Raw genomic sequence first — 18615 nt, 5'->3', positions numbered from 1 at the left:
CTACTCAATATATTTTCTAACTGCTTCTGGTTAATAACAGATTGTCTGTATGAACAGCCAGTTCTAGCTTCATATTTTCCTGTCCCAAATGAAGCTTCAAAATTTTGGTGTTGCTGTGACAATGATTCACTAACAGAGTAACAGCTGAATAATCAGAATTGTATCACTACCAACTGATGTGTTTGCACAGTTTTGTTCCCTTTCTTAGCAGCAATGGATTTGACTTTATTTCTGGATAATCTGCCGAAGTCTCCTCTGCACTTTAAAAAAGAGAAACATTGCTGGTATCATCAAATGAAAGTGGTGATTATTTTTAATGTTTTACCGATATGCTTGGATGTTTGACATGTCTAAAAATGACCCAGCTCTGACAAGCCACTAGCTGATTAGTCTCAAGGATGCAACTGCAACAGTTCATTTCAAGGAAAAAACAAAACAAACAAACAAAAAAACAGCAGCAACAAAAACCAGAAGAGATGAGTACATTTAAAATGCTACATATGTAAGTGTTTATGTTTTTAGAAATTAAATACAGTAGAACTGATCCTAAAATTGATTAAACTTAAGCCACTTTATATTTGAATGGAATGGTAAATCAATATGTGATGGTTATAGCTCATAATTAAACAGTTCCGATATTTTTGCTTTGAAGATATCCGTAATCATTTCAAACCACTTATAAGATATGAAGGGTTCTGAAAGCAGCTACAACTTGCTTCTCCTTCTCATGTCTGCTTTGTAAAGTTTCCAAAGATGCAATTTGAGGAAAACTGTCTCCTTTTAAAGTTGGTGGTAGAACTCTTTCCTCTTTCACCTCTTCATCTGATTGTTTTGCTGTGAAAGTCTTTGGTTTCGGAATCTTCTTAGCATATTCCAGTGCCTAAAAACATGAAGATTGCAGAAATCGTGATTAAGAGGAAACCTGTCCTTCACTTCAAGAAAATTTGGATGTTTCTATGCTCAGTCAAGTCAGTAGTTCTTCTAATTCCTGATCTTGTTTCTGTCAGTGTTCAGTATTAGACGCCTCAGTGGCAATAGCAAGAAACCTCTCCAATGGGAAAAATAACCCACCTCAAGGAGATTTGCTTCCTGACACTTATCTCTGGAGGCCACCTGCCATACAGAAACATAGCATTTTTTCCTTAAAAACAAAAAAGCAACACTGTCTACTAAGTCTCTAAACTTCATTAAAAAAAAAAATCTCATTAAGCTCCTATTCCCAATCATACCTTGCAAGGTGTTACATAGACTAATGAGACAAAGATGGAAACTGAGCATTTTGATGACAAAATCTAAGGAACTGATGTATTGAAAGGTTTTGTTTCTTTATCAGGAACACCCTGTTTTTACCTGAGGTGTCTTTTGGTATCTGTGTTTCAGCCACGTACCTGGAGACATCTGTTAAGTCTCAAGTGGAAGTTGCATTATCTCATGTTGTTGGTGAAAGAGACAGACCAGGAAGTCTTCTGAAGGAATCCAAAGCCCTTTTAACATCTAAAGAATGCAGTTTCATCTCTTTGTGGTTTATATGCAATTTGAAAATGAATGCAAGTAACTGAGGAATGCAACTAATTGTAAACTCAAAAACTTTTTTCTATGAGGCACGCAGTTCTCGTTTGTCACCTTGGAGAAATACCTAGTGTGCTTTCAGCACCAGGAGGGTGAGCTCCTGCAGAGCTGATCTGACAGAATATGTGGTATTTTCAGAGCTTTATTACTTCCTCCGAGACGCAAAAGGCACTCCCTTTGTTTGTTTATATATGCCATTGTCAAGTAGTCAGCTGTTGCTCATTTAGGTTATTTTTGAAGGCCAGTGAAGGCTAAAGTAATGTTATATGGGCTTGAAAATAAGGCCAATTACGGTAGCTATGCAACTGAAGTGAAAAGAGTTTGTGATTGAGACTGGCAGGCAGGTGGATAATAGACTAATAAGAGGTTATCTGTGGTCCATTGGAAGGGTGCACTGTGTAGTGGCATGGACTCTAACACCGATGTAATAGAGAATGTGCTGCACTGGGGAGTGTTCCTGCAGGGGTCCTGCTCTCCTTTATTCTTGCCCTTTCGCCAGGAAAACATCACTGGCTGGTTAAGCCAGGCTGAGTACTCATAGCTTGGGTGGAGTACTGCTCCACTTCCAATTGGTACATTCTCACGATGACCAAGGTGGATGCGTGGATTGAAGACTAGCAAAGAAATCAGCAGCTCTTGGCATACATCTACAGCAATGGAATAGATGCACAGAGTACCTGCTGAGATCCCATTAGAGTAGAAGTCCTTAGAATTAAAGGAAAATCAATGTAGATAATGTATTTCAGCATACTATGACTTAAATTTCCTGCTTTTCTTTTTCTTTGTGCAAAGTCCAGAATCACTCCTTGCATACATTTGACACGAACTCTAGTCTTACCTTCTGTCTTGACACTAAAGATATGACCTGGGGTTTTGTAGGTAACCTCTGAACCAAAGCAATGTTTTTCATGTTGTGTTCCTTTATTTGCTTTGCATATTCCTTTTGTTGCTTTAACTTCTCTTTCTGACAAAAGAAAAAAAGAGTATGGTTAACTACACATCTCAGTGATCCATCAATGAAACACTTTTTCCACTGGAGTCTTCCGTTTACACCTCTGTTGCTGTTTAAGCTGGCTACGCTACTGGTCATTCCTAAGCAGAACACAATGGGAAACCCTGATGAAAGGCACAGTTTTTTAAGCCATTCTTCATTTTAAAGAACTTTTTCTTGGACCTATCAAGGATAGAGCTCAACAGAAATGCGTCAGTTCTGTTCTAAAAAGGCTGTGCTAATTTTTGTCGCCTTTTGGAGAGACTTCTAAAATCTCTGTGCTTACTTTTAGGGTCCTGAATGACAATGCTTCACTTGCTTACCTGATATTCTGCCTCTCTATGTTTCTAGCAATTCATGATGCTCTAATTCAGCAGTATGCTTTACCTTGCTTCAGTTATTAATATCAGTGACTTCCTTTCAGTGCAATAATACCACGTTGGCATGCCAGGCTCCACAAGTGTTGTGGAGCTGCTAAAGACACACAGTGCTCTGGGCTATGCACCGCTGTCCGTTTCAATTTGAGTTCTCTGATCTATCTTATTTATGGGAAGGCTGAAGAAATCACAGGAGCTTCTCAACATCATTTGTGCTTCCCGCTGTCCTACAATCTTTCTCTAAAGAATACCATGTAAAGCAACTGTTGGCAGATTAACAGGGTCTCAAAGCATGCAGGATAGATTCTACAGCACTTTAGATATACAGCTGCTACCAGCAGAGAACAGGTGAAATTATACCAATTGTTCAGGTCCTTGTTCCAAACAATCTGTTTCCATTTCAACAAGGTAATACCTGGCATTTACTTAACAGTCAGTAAAGTTTACCCAGCTATTTTCTTTTTGTGTTTACACTACTTACATCTTCTTTTTCTTCCACATTGAAGGGTAGGCAGTATTACTTTCTACACGGGGAATGACAATACAACATATTCATGTGAATGTATAATTTAATAACGTGCAGCTATCCCTGTTGAACTCTTTGAACTAATGCCTATTTTTAGGAGTTCAAAATCAGAGGGCTGAAACTATCCACAATAGGGTTGTCTTTCCTTCTATTTCAATCTCCCCTTAGGATCTCAAGCTAGACCTAGAGTCAAGGACAGAGTACAGACAAACATGAGCTGCTTCTTAGTGAGGATTTTTTCGCCATTCTCCCCTGCCTAAGCTCATGTTTGCACAACTGAAAAGCAGACTGTAGGATGGGCACCACTTACTTTTTCCTTGATGGCTTCATAGTCAGGTCCGAGGCCTCCAAGCTTCACATCCAGATTCATGTAGCTTTTTGAGCTATATGGCTGAAAAACACAATGTAGTGACAGATTTCCCTTTATATCATTTCATGGAGAGCATAATTAAACCCAGTCTCGTAGTGGACAACAAACATAAGAGCACAATTCAACTTACAGTCTCAGTTCTACCTCTGCCATGTCTCATTTCAAAGATTGTAAGTGACCAAAAAGATTGAGTTAATTGCAGAAATCAAATTACACTGTATTTCCTTTGAATCCAGATGGATAATTGCCAGTCATCCACATCACAAAGCAATACTTTCGCAGTCAAAAATGATCTTTTGAGAGCTTTAAACAGGTTATAGTGACCCAATTGACAGTTATCAGAATGAAATTCCAAAGAAACTATTATAAGAGAAACAGATAAAAGTAAATGATTTTGGTAGCTGCCCTGGTTTCAGCTGGGGTAGGAGTGTGAGGTGATCGAATGGCTGTGTGGTGCTTAGCTGACCGTTGAGTTAAACCACAACAGTGGCAAAAAAATAGGCAAATATTATTAGTAATAGTAACAGTTCTTTGTTCTCAAAACTGCAGTGCAAAATTATACACAGACAGATGCAAAATGTATGCCTTGCAGCACAGCTACAGCCTTACAAATGCATAGGTAAGACAGAAAATGAGTGATGGATGACACCATTTGAACCCTTTATGACCTTACAACAACTACAAAAAAACAAATAACCTCAATACTTCCAGAATTTTAAAACAATGTTAAGAAGACTAGGTTAATTTTAAAAAAATGACTAAATTTTAAAAACTTGTGATGAGTATGACTGTATTTGTTTATTAGGAAAAGCTGGATCCCTCTGTGGGATATAAACAGTCCTATTCTCTGTGACATTTCTCACATGTGAAGTGTGAGAAAGCTACTGAAAATACAGGACAGAAACAATGGTTTGAACTCAGGGAAACAGAAAGGGAAGGAAATCTGCCCTTCAGTTACTATCATAATCCAGCTAATTCTTCTTAGGGGCATTCAGGCAGCAATACACAAACGCCCTCCTAGATGAAGCACATGAGTAATTACTCCAGATTAGCTTGTCTGTCCTGAGACATGGAGCTAACTTCGTAAACATTTAATTTGTCATGGACACACAGGGATACCTCTATTCTCTTCCACTGCATCTGTGTTAACTGGTTACAGCATGAAATCTGGATACACATCAGAAACAGAAAGCACCAAGTTTTAACAAGGACCACAATGGGATTGTCAGCAGACCTGTAATAATGTTTATGCCGTTAGCTTTACAAATCCTCTAAGTTTGGTCTTGTTCAGTGTGATTCCCTAGGAAACCAAGAGATTTGAGTTGGATAGCAAATGAGCATGACCCAAGATAATGGTTTGCTCAGATCTGAAGCCTGGCTACCTGCTGTTTTATACAAACAGCTTTATTCCAAATCATTTTATCACTGGATACCTTAAAGGACAAAAACTGCTCTGTGTGTTCTTAGAGCTAATCAAGAATGAAAGTGACGTAGAGGTGGCAGTGAATTGCCTTGCTCTCTAGATTCAAATAATTTGGTCAGACAAAACTACCAATACATGTCTTCATCTTCAGTGTCTGTTTCCACATTTGTGACATGTAATGGTCTGGGTAAGTCATTGTGCATCTGTGTGTGGGCTCTCTGTAATAACAATATATCCCCATTCCTTTTTTTTTTTTTTTTTGAGTGAAGATCTTTGGTTTATCAAGAAAAAAATAACCAGAGGAGGAAGTAAAAAGGTAAAATTGCCCAATCTATGGCTACTTGATTACCTTCTTGTAGACTTTAGGCTGTTTTTGCTTTTCCATTTGCATGAGATATCCTTCAGAGTTGCTTCGGTTTATTTTCGCTTGATTTCCTTCACCTCTCTTTGGATCCACCTCCGAATCACTTTCGGGCTGTGGAATTACTGGTGGAAGTGGGCTGAACAAGTGCCTGTCATCAGCTAAGTGAGCTTCTTTCAGATGAGACATTTCTTGGTGATGTTGCTCTGTGGTTTGCGTAAGCTGGGAGGCTGTACAACAGGCTGCTGGTGACTGCGAAGGCCTCAAAAAAGAAAGAGGAAGAAGATCTATATTTATTTGTATACAGCTGATAGCTCTCCTAGTAGTCTGTACAAAGAATCACTGCTCATGGAATATAATGGGAACATGAAGGTGGACACATGGGCATTTCACAGGGACTGACTCTGTTTGCACCCAAGTGAACAGAAACCGTTTAATATGAATGGAAAAAACACAGATGGGGATATTTTCAGCCTGATGCAAAGCTAGCTTACATCAATGAAAACTGCCTTTAAAGGGCTTTGGATCAGGCCTGCTAAGTAGTGAAATAATTCTTTGTCTATTTGAAATAAAACCTTCATTTTTATCAAGGCAGGTGAATCTCTACAAAGCTGGTATTAGATTTTCATGCTCAACATGCCAACAGTGTCCAGCTTTTATTCCCAGCACATGCGCACAAAGACTTTCAGCTCCTACACTAACACAGGACACCTAGAATAACAATTGAATCTTACTGATTGTGCATGTGGCAATCCATGATGGTAAATGTGGACAACTTTTAAAGGCTGTGTGGTAAGCCAGAATTGGCACTAGAGTAACTCTGGATATTCACCCTGTAAGGCAAATTTTGATATAATTCTATGCTGTTATAGTTTAGGCACAATGCTCTTTGCTATCTTTTTTTTTTTTTTTTTTTTTTTTTTTTTTTAAAATTCTAGTCTTTAAGGGAAACTTTCAGTCATAGAAAACTTTTTTGTAGAAGAGAGAATAGAGTATAGAATGGTCCTTTTCCATTGATATATATAAAAAATCAATAGTTGGAATGAATTTTAAGTTAGTAGTAATGTATAGTGGTAGGCTTGTAGCAGAAGAATTTTTCCTTTGGATTTTGGGACTAAAAAAAACCATTTTCTTGTTCATCTCTAATTTATTTGGGTATTATAGTGTTACCATAATATTGTTTCAACACATATCCTTACCTTAAACTACTGACAGCATAGTTGTGATAACTTTTTTGTGCATAATTGTGCCTCTTGCAATCCTGAAGTGATATATGGTCTTTTACCAGTTCTTGAAAATTAGCATTAAAAGTAGATGAAATATTCCTCTGATTTGGATACGCTTGACCATTGGTACTGCCATCTCTTGGAAAAAACTTTGCAGTATCATCCGTGTATAAATGTTGCTGGTCATGTGGAAGTCCATTTGGAGGTTGATGCTGGTATTTCTTGGTCTCCTTGCTGGTACATGCCGGTGACATAACCTTTGCTGGGTTAAATTTATGTGGTGTTGGATGAATAGGATAGGTAGGTGTGGTAAAATCCTGATTAACAGAATGTCTTTGATTTGGGAAATTGATTAAGCAATTTTTGGAATTTGCTGCTGTATTAGTGTCAGGTCCAACAGAAAGACTGGGGCACAGCCATTTCTGTGGTGCACTGCTGTTGTCTTGCTCTGCTGCCTGTGTGGGAGCTGTCCGAAATTCTGATGTCGGGCGATGCCAAGGCTTTGGTTCTGCTAGTCTTCCGGCTGGCTGTTGGTTATCACTCCTTGAGAAAGCTCCCCCTTTGAGACTCTGGTTGGATTTTATTTTCTTTCTCTGGGACCACTTGTTTTGGTGATCCTAAAACAAGTTATCAAAAGCGGGGTGAATTTCAGTTGTTGCTATTTTGTATGTTCATTAAGATCAACAATATGCAAGCGTATGGGTAAGCTTGCCTGTTACAACACACAGCCCCACCTGAAAGGGATTACAGCAATGTTTTCTATGTCTGAATGAGTATTGGGATGGAAATTAATTTTAAAAGTTAACTCTTCACAGAGTGAAGTGTTAAAGGAAAAGCATCTGTTTCCTGAAGTCTACTATGGTATGGACAACAGTCTTATTTTGTGGCATTTGTTTCTGGATTTGGGATATGGGATTTTTGAACAAAACATCTTCTGATGAAAGGGCCCTTAAAGAGACCTAGGTATGGTAAATTGTACTAAATTTCATGAAGAGATAGCTATGTGCACACTATTAGACTGGTCTACAGCAGGAAAAAAAACGTATGTCAATGATTTAAATGATTTCACTTCTAAACCAAGCACTCCTCCTTCTCCTGTGTCCTGAAAAAACATTATCCAAATAGTAAAGAAACAATTTAAAAATTTAAGCACACCAGGACTACTGTGTTCAGCTAAACAGACATACTCCAAATCTGGAGTTTATTCACTGCTTTCCAATTACAGCATCGGGTATTGCCCATTTTGAGGAAAGGCATGGCTTTCCGTCTAGGTAATATACAAATCCATTCTCAGTCCATTTAATCTTTGTCAGCACTAAAATCCTCCATTTCATCCTCCTGTCTCTCTAGGGTTCTTTTGTTAGCAACACTTGCAACCACTACATAGCATATGCACTCAGAATAACTACTTAATGGTAGGTATTAAATCCACGTATAGAGCAGCATGTTTTGGCGAAAGCTTTAGCACTGGGGAATCCTGACTCCTGGTGCCAAGATGATGATTTGTTAGCTCGACCTCTGCTGTAGCGATTAGTGTTCTGGCATACTGTGCCAGCGGTGGAAAGCATCCACTGCTGCCAAACTGACTCTAGGCCAATGTTTTCCCATTTAAATGGAACGAGCAGCTCAGTGAAATACCTCTCTCGCTCTGTAATTCCATATTTAGAGCCCATCTCTTAAAATGAACAGCAGCATAAAATCTTGTTTGTAAAAGCGCAGCTTCTATTCTGAAATGAATTTAAACCATCTGCTTGGATTACTTCAAGTACATTCGATACAAAGTCAGTAACCAGGTTTGCTAATAATAATTCCAGTTAGCCTGAAGTTCTCATTCTGAACTTCTTGTGTTTTGTTTTTGTTTTTTTTTTTCACCAGTGATGACAAACAGGTCTCTTTTATTGTTCCGGAGTACTCCATTACAATGGTTTGAAAGGCCGGCATAAAACAAATCTTCTGTGCAAGTGGAGGTCACTGCAACTTTTTCTACTTGTAATATTTTCTGTTTTATGGCAGCCCCTTAGTGTTCACTGGGATTTTTGGGGACAAGTAATGCAACAGCAGTTAAATTCTATCTCAGAATCCTCATGAATGAGGAAACATGACAATATACTAATTTGCTCTTTTACATTATCAAACAAATAATGTCCTAAACAGATGTGACTCTTTAAGCTCATAATTTCTTGGGATTTGGAGATCTTTTTGATTTAAAATCATTCAGTATAGAAACCAGCGTAGGCCTTAAATTTTTTGTGGTTATCTGCAGTTTTATACGTAAGGATTTATTGACAGTAATTGGCACTCTAGAAATAATCAGCTTGAAATATTCAAACTTGCATGCTTTTACTTATATAATTCAATTATCATGTTCTATTGGAAAGGAACCTTGAGCTGCTGTGACTTCAGGTACCACTTGTCTTCAGGGTCCATTTTCACGTTCTGGAATGGTGGGACACTCTGAACTGGTTCCTCATCAGCAGTTTTAGTATCTGCAATCTAAAAAAAACAGAATGTTTATGGCCACACTTAAAGATAGCCCAGACATAGCAAGGATTTAAAAGTCCTGGGAAAGGATGAGAAATAATCTGACTCCCAGTAAAGCTCAAATGGTCCATTTAGGCATTATGTAATAGATGGCAAGAAAATTAATGGCCAAAAGAACAAATGAAAAGGAAGGCAAAAAACATCAATAGCGGTGTGGTAGCAGGGAGTATTCCTTCTACTTTTAAGGAGAAGAGAGGAAAAGAAAATTGCAGGAAGCATGCGGCACAGAAATCTACTTGTAACTTTCAAATGCCTGGGCTCCTCAATTTATATGAAAGTCAGTGCATGTACCTAGTAAAAGATCAGCCAGACAATTGCCATTGTCCAGGCAATCAGCCAGTGCACCAAGATACTGGTGGGTAAACATACCGCAGCAAGGTCTTCAACAACACGGTCACGTGGAAGAAGATGGCAAAACACAGCAGTGTTGGTAGGAAAGCACAAAGAGTAGCTACAGAAACAAAGAACAGCCAAAAGGGCAACACTATCAAACTGCTTTTGTAAAAGAGCAAGCCCAGAAACAAGAAGTGTATCTTCGTGTGGTCACAGCCATAGTAGCACCACGTCTGGAAACTGGATTTGAGCAATTAATTACTCAAGGGTGGCTGCTGGCTCTGCAGATTTCAAAGCCAAGAGATTCCCATATAGATATGGTAATAATGAAAAATTTTATTGAAGGCATCAAACTTTTTTTCAATCTGGAAAGTTTCACAAAACAGAATGCTGTCTTACTTTTTATTTGTACTTGTGCTGTCTGAAATTATCCTGCTGTGTTCTCTAGGAGGTGTGATCTCTGTGAAGTGTGCAGTCCCACAATAAAGAGACAACTTTTATAGTTGTAGGGGCTTGCTTGTAGTAGGAGTGGCTGCAGAGTGATGCTGGCTAAAGCAGAAGTTGCACTGGCAAGGTGTTTGTGACTAAGGTCAGTAGTACTAATGGAAAACCATCATGGTGAAATCAGCGTGGAGGAAGTGTTAAAACCTTTTGGGGAGCTGAGACCCACATTTTTGGGGGCAAGAGATTGGGAGAAGAAGATAAAGGTAGGTAGGGTCCATTGCTGAGTTTTCAGGTGCCCTTGCTGCCCCAAATGACCATGCAGATTCTGTAGCTGTTGCTAGAAAAGGTAACAGACAAAGTTTCCTCGTAGGCTTCCTGATGTGGATAGATGCAGCTCTGCAGTCAGGAAGATGTTTTTGGTGGAACCAACTGACTCACTGCACTGATAGTTTACTGGGCAGGTAAAGCATACTTCTACATTATCTCTTTGAAAGAGGAACAGGACACAACCTCTGCCAGCATTTTTTGTGAACTATTCTATTAATACCAATCAAATTGAGAAAATGATCAAATGAAATTGCATTTTGAGCATCATAAGCTGTGTAATGCCTATTCTGTTAAATTGAGGCCCATAATTGCTTCTCTACTGAAAAGATACAACAAAGACAGCAATCATGGCATGTCATTATCCCAGACTAGAAAACCGGCCTTTGCAGTGAGGACTTCAAAGGCTTGTGGTTCTCGAATTGCATTTGGCTGCTATTGTTGAAGCGCAGGCAATCTTGATTAGGTGTTTACACTGAGGTAAGGCGCAGTGCACAGAGAGTCTGAGTGCCTTGGTCTAGAGCCATTAAAAAATTGTACATTATGTTCCTTGCTTTGAAGTAAGGGGCTTGTAGGTAGGAAAGCAACTCAGATTGAGTACAGCTGAGCTAGATTTGGCTGCTACTTCTCTCTCTTTCTCTCTCTCTCTCTCTCTCAAAGAAACTCATCATCGGGTTCTTAAAGAATCAGGCAACACTGCCAAGAACTTGATGCTTTATAAAATGCTATATAAATTAGTAAATATACAGATCGACACGCATTTATGGTATGTTTTGGTACATGCAGGCTGCTGTCTGTATGCACAGAGGTAACATCTGTAAATCTTTCAAGGATGAGGCTGCAGATATTTTACCTAATATTGTGCCAGCTGAATAAACTTGTGTGCAATGCACTTATTTCAGTGCCCACAACCATTTCATTACGACAGTACCTGACACCTAACAGTGACTGAATTGATAAAAAACAGCTTTAACAACCTGCAAAGCTCATAATAATCCAGTTTAGGAAAAAAAAAACCAAAAACAAACAGTTTCAGAACGTGTTTAATTGCTGCAGAAGAATATGTGTGGCTTGTTTGCATCCCTGCATACTTGCTGGCTTTGCACTTTTGATTGTTTTTCACATGAGGTGACTGGCCTAAGTGAGACTTGACTGTTGAATTGAGCATCTTGAGTCTTGAGATGTTTGGATTTTCTTCTCTGTACTGCAAATTGTCTGAAGACATTTTTTAATTTTTTTTTAATGGGCTTCCTGCCCTGAAGCCCTGATGGATCCCTGTGTTTCACTGGAGCACTGTGAGTAAGACCCTCGGCAGTTTGTTTTCTACCCTGTGAAACCGTCTGTCGGATCCTAAGGCTTTGGGCCTCACTTCTCCTCCACTTCTAGTGGAATGGAGAATAACCCAGCGGCGTTGCTGCTGTAAAGTAGGTATGAGTGATGTTACCCTTTATAAAAATCCCTCTTAATTCACACCCGCAGCACAGATAGTATTTTTCCTCATCTCTCTCCAGTTTTCCCTTCTCAATCTCCCTGATGCTGTCAGACGGTCACCCTGGCACTGACTCCACGTGCACCAGTTTTGGGGCAGTGCCAGCCTTAACCTCTCCTCTCTTCCTCTCCTTTGCACCAGCACCAGCAAACCGAGGTGTGCTGGATGGCCACAAGACGGATGAGGGTTATGGGTGCTGCTAAAAACAATACTTCTGTCGTCACATCAGCCAAGGTATTTGCAGTAGAAGACAGAAGTACTGATGCTGTTACTCAAGGTGCTTCACAGGCAGTGCTGGGTTTGTTTTATCACCTGTACTCAACAAAAAATGGAAGTTCCTTAAACCAGGCAGGTGGGTGGAAAGTGCAGCTTAAGCCTAATGGCTCCAGGAGTGGGGTTTGTTAAGCCTAGCAAGATAAAGGATGAGCACAGGCTGGAAATACCTGGCAAAGTAGGAAAAAACTTCCAGAGGGGAAAAAACATTTTAAGCCATGAGACAATGTTGATAGAAGAGCAACCCAGAATTGAATGAATCTAGACTGGAAGCTGGGTTTAGAGGAGTGATGTTCTGAAAGCTTTTCAACAGAGGACAACATAGTAATGGATTTTAGGAAGACTTGGGTATAGCCATGGGAAGAATTCTTCAGTGTGCCAGGGGGTAACAGCAGCGGATGGTTTTAGGGCTGCAGGGTGGTTGTTTAGCTCTCAGTCCTGGAGCATGTTCAAACGCTTGGTTTCTGTGAAGCTGATGGTGGTGTCTCTTACATCTTTTTGGAAGATCATGGTCAAGGGTCAGTTTTGGTCAAAAAGTGGAGGGATGGATGTCCTCATTAAGACAAGGAGAGGTAAGGAATTCTTTCTATGTCTGTTCCTGGCAAATCCAGAGCTAGCTGACCAAAAATGCTGCTGCTGCTTCATCAACTTGTTGAGGAAAGAAGCACACCTTTTTCACATGTGCTGCCTGGCTCCTGCTGTGGTACAGCTCTGCTATCCCCCAGGCTCCCTCAGCAAGGTGATCTCAGAATATAGCCCTGATTTTAACAGTGCTTTTGTTGTTGTTGTTTGTTTATTTTACATATCTTTCAATAATCTTTCAAATACCTTTCAGTCTACACAATGAATTCCCGATCCCTGGCTCCGATACTTAAATATGAAACACTTTGAGAATTCTCAAAGAGTAAACATAATCATATCAACACGGCTTTAATTAGTAGCCATCTACACTAATTATTTTTACCATCAACTAAATTATAACCGAAAAAAACAAGTGCTTTTAATAGCTCTGATAGAAAAGAGCTTGCCCACCGTTGCACTCATTGTAATGTAGTCAGCAGATGCCCTCTAGTGTTGTGTCAACTGTTCATTAGCCTTGGAGAATGTGGCACTCGAAACAGAAAGTCTCTGTAGTTTTGCAAGATAAGAATTATTTGTGCTATAACTTGTGGAGTGATTCAGTGACATCCACCTCGCCGTTATGCATAATGTGCAGCAAGGAAAAGCAACAAACTCTTGTATAATGTTCATTAGGAGCTGTCATTACATTTCCACTTAGTCCTTAATGCAGGTTGTCTGACATTTCACAGTCAATCATCGGGCCAGGCACTCCAAATCCCTGTGCTGCACATTCCCAGCATTTGCTGGCTGAGTTCAAATACAAGGTTTGGTCTGGCTGCGAAAGCATGAAGGGGGAAAGGGCTGGCTGACCACCCAAACTTAACACATCTTTCCTGGATACTCCCAGACGTGTGACCCTAAAGGACAGCATTAAGCAGTGTGACCACAGCATTTCTCAAGCTCAAATGCAACTTCACATACATGGTTTTGTTAGGATCAGCGAGGGTGGAAAAACACTGATGTAACTTTTTAAGCCAAACACCAAGGTTTCCTACTGCAGTTACATATGTAATTGTGATTATAATACGGAGCACAAACAGGTGAACCAGATTCTCATCAGAAATCTTATGTTATCGGGTGCATGATGGTCCCACACAAACCTGTAATATCATGCAGCTATTCTATTTTAACATTAGACCCCAGTTTATTCAGTCCTTGGTCTACACCAACTAGAAAACTTGTAGAAGTCACCCACCTGCTCTTGAAGAACTTCTCCTTGCTTTTTGCAGTGTAACTGAAGATATGAACTTTTCTTGTCAGTACGTAATCCCAAAGTCCGTTTATTTTTCTCCACGAAGTCTTTTTTTGCTCTTTGGGGTTGATTTTCTTGAATGTGAAGAGAAAAAGCACTGCTGTGTGCACTGGGACTATGTTTGAAATAACAGCCATCTGCAGATTCCTTCCCTCTGGTATGTAACCTAAAAGGCTCACTGCTGGTGAAGGCATCTGGTTCATGAAAGCTGAGTAATTCTGTACCAAACTCAGAGAATGAATCCTGCAACTTTGCCTCCAGTTGATTCTTTTCTTCTGGGGAGCCACTGGAATGGAGGTAAAATGAATCCTGTGAAAAGTCCACACTGCCTCCTCCAGCAACGTGATGTGGTTTTGCTGTCTCGGGAAATTCTGCCACCTCTTTTGTGTTTTTCCAGTTAGGATTATACCTTAGGTTGAAATATTTGTCTACAGGCTGCTGTTCCCTATTTAAAAAACAAACAAACAAACATAGAATGATTTATGTATACACTATAACTCCTACATTTTTCAGTGTGCAATTTGAGCCTACAAATGTTCTGCAAACATGGTCAATTGAAATAGTTCAGTGCATACATTACGACCATTTGTTGGATCAGGAGCAGAACAGTTTTATCAAACATGGTTTGAGTAAAAAATTTAGGCAGGGCCTCCTTTTCATTTTTAATTTTTATTATCAGTGAATGATAAATTGGCCTGATGTTCAGATCACAGTGGAATACGGTAGAATAAGTACAAGTAGCACCAATTAAAAGATTTTTCAGGTATTAGAAGACATTTGTCACAATGCCAACAAAGATGGTCTGCCTTACAAATGACACAACTGATTCTGTTTACGATTTATATTCTGATCCAACAGGAGGAAAACCAACTGCCTGAGCCAAATACACACAAATTGGCTCCTGGGAGATGGGTGGGCAGTGGCAGGAATATGAGTGTGGAAAAAAGCTTTTAACAGTTTTTTCTTAACTGGACCTGCAGAATAGTCCTGGTTTCTTGGACACTGGTAAAGAGCAAGCCTTTAAAAAGGGACATTTACAGGTACCGAAAACAGCTGACCCTGCAACCCCAATCAAAAGAAATGTACTGATCTTGCTGTATTTCTCTAAACTGTGGCATAGTTAATCATATTAATGTTTCCATAAATCATTTATCCTTTCTAAACTAGTTAAGTATATGCCTGTATTTCAAGTGGCTCCTAAGTCATAAAATAGTCTGTTTCTCTCACAATGCTTTTCATTTCTGTTCAGCATCAGTGCCATGGTACCCTGAATACTAGGGATTAGATGATTTACACCAGTGAAAACATTATTATTCGTAGTCGTCATACACCGCAGGTAAACAGAAATAGGTGACCATATTTCGAAATGAGTACAGAAATATGTGATATAATTGTAATGATTCAAATAACAGAGTATAATGCTAGAGAGTTCTATTGTGCTGAAATAAGTGCACAGCAGCTCAATTGTATTATGCAGGCCAGGTCACCGCGAGGGAACAAAATGAGTGTGAAGAGCTCCTTCATCTCTAATCATCTGCAGACAAAAAGTGCACCTTTTATTCCTCCCCCCAACTTGATATAAAGGTTAGATGGACTCTGTACTCATCAACAAAAGTGTTGTACGCAGACAACAGATGCAGCGTTTCCTCTTCAAATTCCGAGGTTAGTAATGGATGTAGAGAGGGGGTTTCATATGCATATGCTGTGATATTTGCTCCGGTTAATGGACTGTGTTTGAGTACTTACTAGGCTAAGTTCAAACAAAATAAAATCAAATTTCCATTTAATGAAGAGCCTCGCATTCAGCATAGTATTCAGTCAAAAAAATTACTAAAAATTAGAGCATGTTTCTAGTACAATTAACATCATTTGCACTCACAATAAAATGTTCAATAACTGGCCATTTTGCCTGTTGAGGAGGTGAATAAAAGCATGCTATTAATCATTTAGCCTTCATTTGTTTGCCATTTTATTTTAAGTAGACAATTAAATTGAAACTGCACATTATTATTACTTCAGGTTTAATTTAATCCCTTTAAATTTGAGAATTATTCCCAATTTATGCCGTGTTAAACCTTTTATGCATATGACAGCAAATTAAATTTTATTTATGTGCCAAGTTAATGCTTTCTAAATAATGTTTAAAGACGATGGTAACCTCTGCTTATTTTTTATTTTAGATTTATGCAGTTTTAAGGACAAAACTGTGGTTTTTTAACCCATCAGTTTTTGCCTGTAGGTTTCCTTACAGGCAGTGGCCTAGTTTGCTCAGTGCAGGTCTTTTTGCAGGGAATGAAAACGGTCAGTGCTTGTCCTTGGTGTCTTCCTGATCCCAGCTACAGAAATCTTCTTTCCTGTCTGTTACAGAGGCAAATAAATAGGCGTGTAGCATTTGCAACTGTACGTAGTGTCCAGTGTCCAGAGCCAGTATATGGGGAGGGTCTGTGAGTGATCTTTCTGTCCCATCTTAACCTCCTGCACTGGTGTTTTAGCCAACATGATAAACAGTTGAGGCTACGCTGGAAAAATGGGTATAATAATTATGAATGAGTGCAAGATGAAACAGTAGTTTTGCATGTAGCTCAGTGCTTAGGTGTTCTTAACATCACTTTGGCAATCTAAGCTGGTCTTGAAGATGTAATATATATTCTGAGGGATGTAAAGCTTTAAAGTGTTAGAACTATTATACTCTTCTATGAAAAGATTATGCCTTACCTTCCATTACTCTCTTTCTCTCGTGTTCCATTTGTATATTGATTTGTGTCGTACCTAACTCCTTGTTCTCTTAAACTCGTCTCCTCCAAGCTATCTTCTTCTTCTAAGCTGTCACTCTCCACCTCATCAGCATACAGTCCTACCAGCTCTTCATTTTCACGAATTCGCTGCTGGAGTTCCAGCTGATACTGCCTCTCTTGAACAAGGCTTTCAGAATCGGACTCTTGGGAGTCAGGGACAAAGCCCCCTTTGCTTACGGATGTCTTTTTCCAACGTGCAGGATGAAAACGTGGTTGCGTAATTACTCTCTGAGGAGAAGGTTTTTTACTCATGTCGTAAGTGCTTGGAGAAGAAACTGAAATATACTCCGTACCTGAAGAATTCATCCTGTGCTTTCCACTAATGGCATGCACCGACCCTGTATTTGGAAAACACGACAATAAGCTCAAAGAGGTTGTTTGCTCTATGATAAGGGTTATATTTGTTAAAAGGTGGTGTTGTGGGTAATATCATTGGCTGAAGCTCAGAACTTGATTTCCTACAGCTAAGACAATTCTTTACTCATATCTGTGCCATGGATTTGCCTTCAAGCAATTAGAACCAAGGTCCCTACACTGCAAATCAATGTTTTAGTAAACCAACTTGCCTTCAACTGGTGCATTACTGGGAACTGAGCTAACCACGTAGGAAACAGCTGATGAAAAGGAAAACAAACCTAAGGCAAGGCAACGAAACTTTGTCACCTTCAGATTTTATTTACCCCCTTTCTCCTCACCTCACCGGGCAGGCTGCCGGAGGGAGCGTGCGCCTGACGGGGAACGCGGTGCAAAGCCAGCGAGCCGTCCGGAATTAGACGATTTCACCTGGCTGCCTTTACATTTTCACAAGTCCCTTGCACCCCTGGATTCGTACAGGGCACCGTGACGGGGAAAGCCACCGTTTAGCCCAGAACAGCTCGCAGGTGAGCGAGAAATTTGCCTGCAACAGGCTGCGGCCCCGCCGCCGCCTGAGGCGAGGCCTTGCGGGCTGCCCCCTGGGCGCACCGGCCCCGGGCCCGACACCACGGACCCCTCCGGTCTCCCCCCGCCGTAGTGGGTTGGGCCGCGCCGTCGCCATGGTTACACAGGGGGACGCGGCGCCGCACGTACCAAGTGTCAGGCCGGAGAGGGGGGGACGCGCTGGACCGGTAAGGTGAGGGGAGAGGCCCTCAGCTAGCGGGGCTCCGGTACCGGCAGCGGGGCAGAGCCCCGGGGCTGCCGCCGCTCCCCCAGCCCGGCCGTGGTGTCCCTGGCGGCCCTGCAGGCTGCAGGCCGGGTGGTTGTCACAGGGTTTGAGCTCTCCCGGTGCTTCACGAGCCGCTCTTGGAGGCGGGAGCGTTCAAAACGCCGTCGTGGGCGGCGGGCGGTGCTGCTCGGCCCTCCTCCCCGACACCCGCACAGCACCAAAGTGGCAGGGTTTGAGCCCAAATTCAGGGCAGATGACAGGCATGGAAGCCTTAGAGGGCTGGTACAGTGCCCAGCGAGGGCAGGTGGAAGCAAATACGCAGCTGAAGGTGGGTTTAGGCCTCCCCAGATGACACACAGGTTACACATGTTTTTAGGGGCCCCTATGTATGGATTATATAGATTTTAGGTACAATTTTCCACACGTTTAATACATTTAAAGGGGTTGTGCACACTTAAAACCGCTTCTTAACCCCCTGCAGGGTCCACAGGTGGCTGCCAGGTCTGGGCTGGAGAGAGCCGTGAGGCTGGGCAGCTGCCAGGGCCCTCGGTTTTAT

General features: G+C 40.7%; 1 protein-coding gene across 1 annotated transcript; it reads right to left on the bottom strand.

Moving 5' to 3' along the window:
* Positions 1-676: 676 nt before the first annotated feature.
* JHY (junctional cadherin complex regulator) lies at positions 677-17222 on the bottom strand. The gene is made up of 9 exons (XM_032202001.1): positions 16836-17222; positions 14064-14565; positions 9226-9336; positions 7170-7460; positions 6848-7100; positions 5606-5904; positions 3774-3854; positions 2408-2533; positions 677-880 (listed from the first exon to the last, which is right to left on the bottom strand). Exons 1-9 carry the CDS (start codon positions 17219-17221, stop codon positions 677-679), a joined length of 2253 nt encoding a protein of 750 aa, XP_032057892.1. The 5' UTR covers position 17222.
* Positions 17223-18615: the final 1393 nt, after the last annotated feature.

This window comes from Aythya fuligula, chromosome 22 (genome assembly GCF_009819795.1).
Source record: "Aythya fuligula isolate bAytFul2 chromosome 22, bAytFul2.pri, whole genome shotgun sequence".
In the NCBI taxonomy this organism is placed as follows: domain Eukaryota; kingdom Metazoa; phylum Chordata; class Aves; order Anseriformes; family Anatidae; genus Aythya; species Aythya fuligula.
Note: the sequence above shows the minus strand (reverse complement) of the source record. Positions and strands in the feature narration are given on the sequence as shown.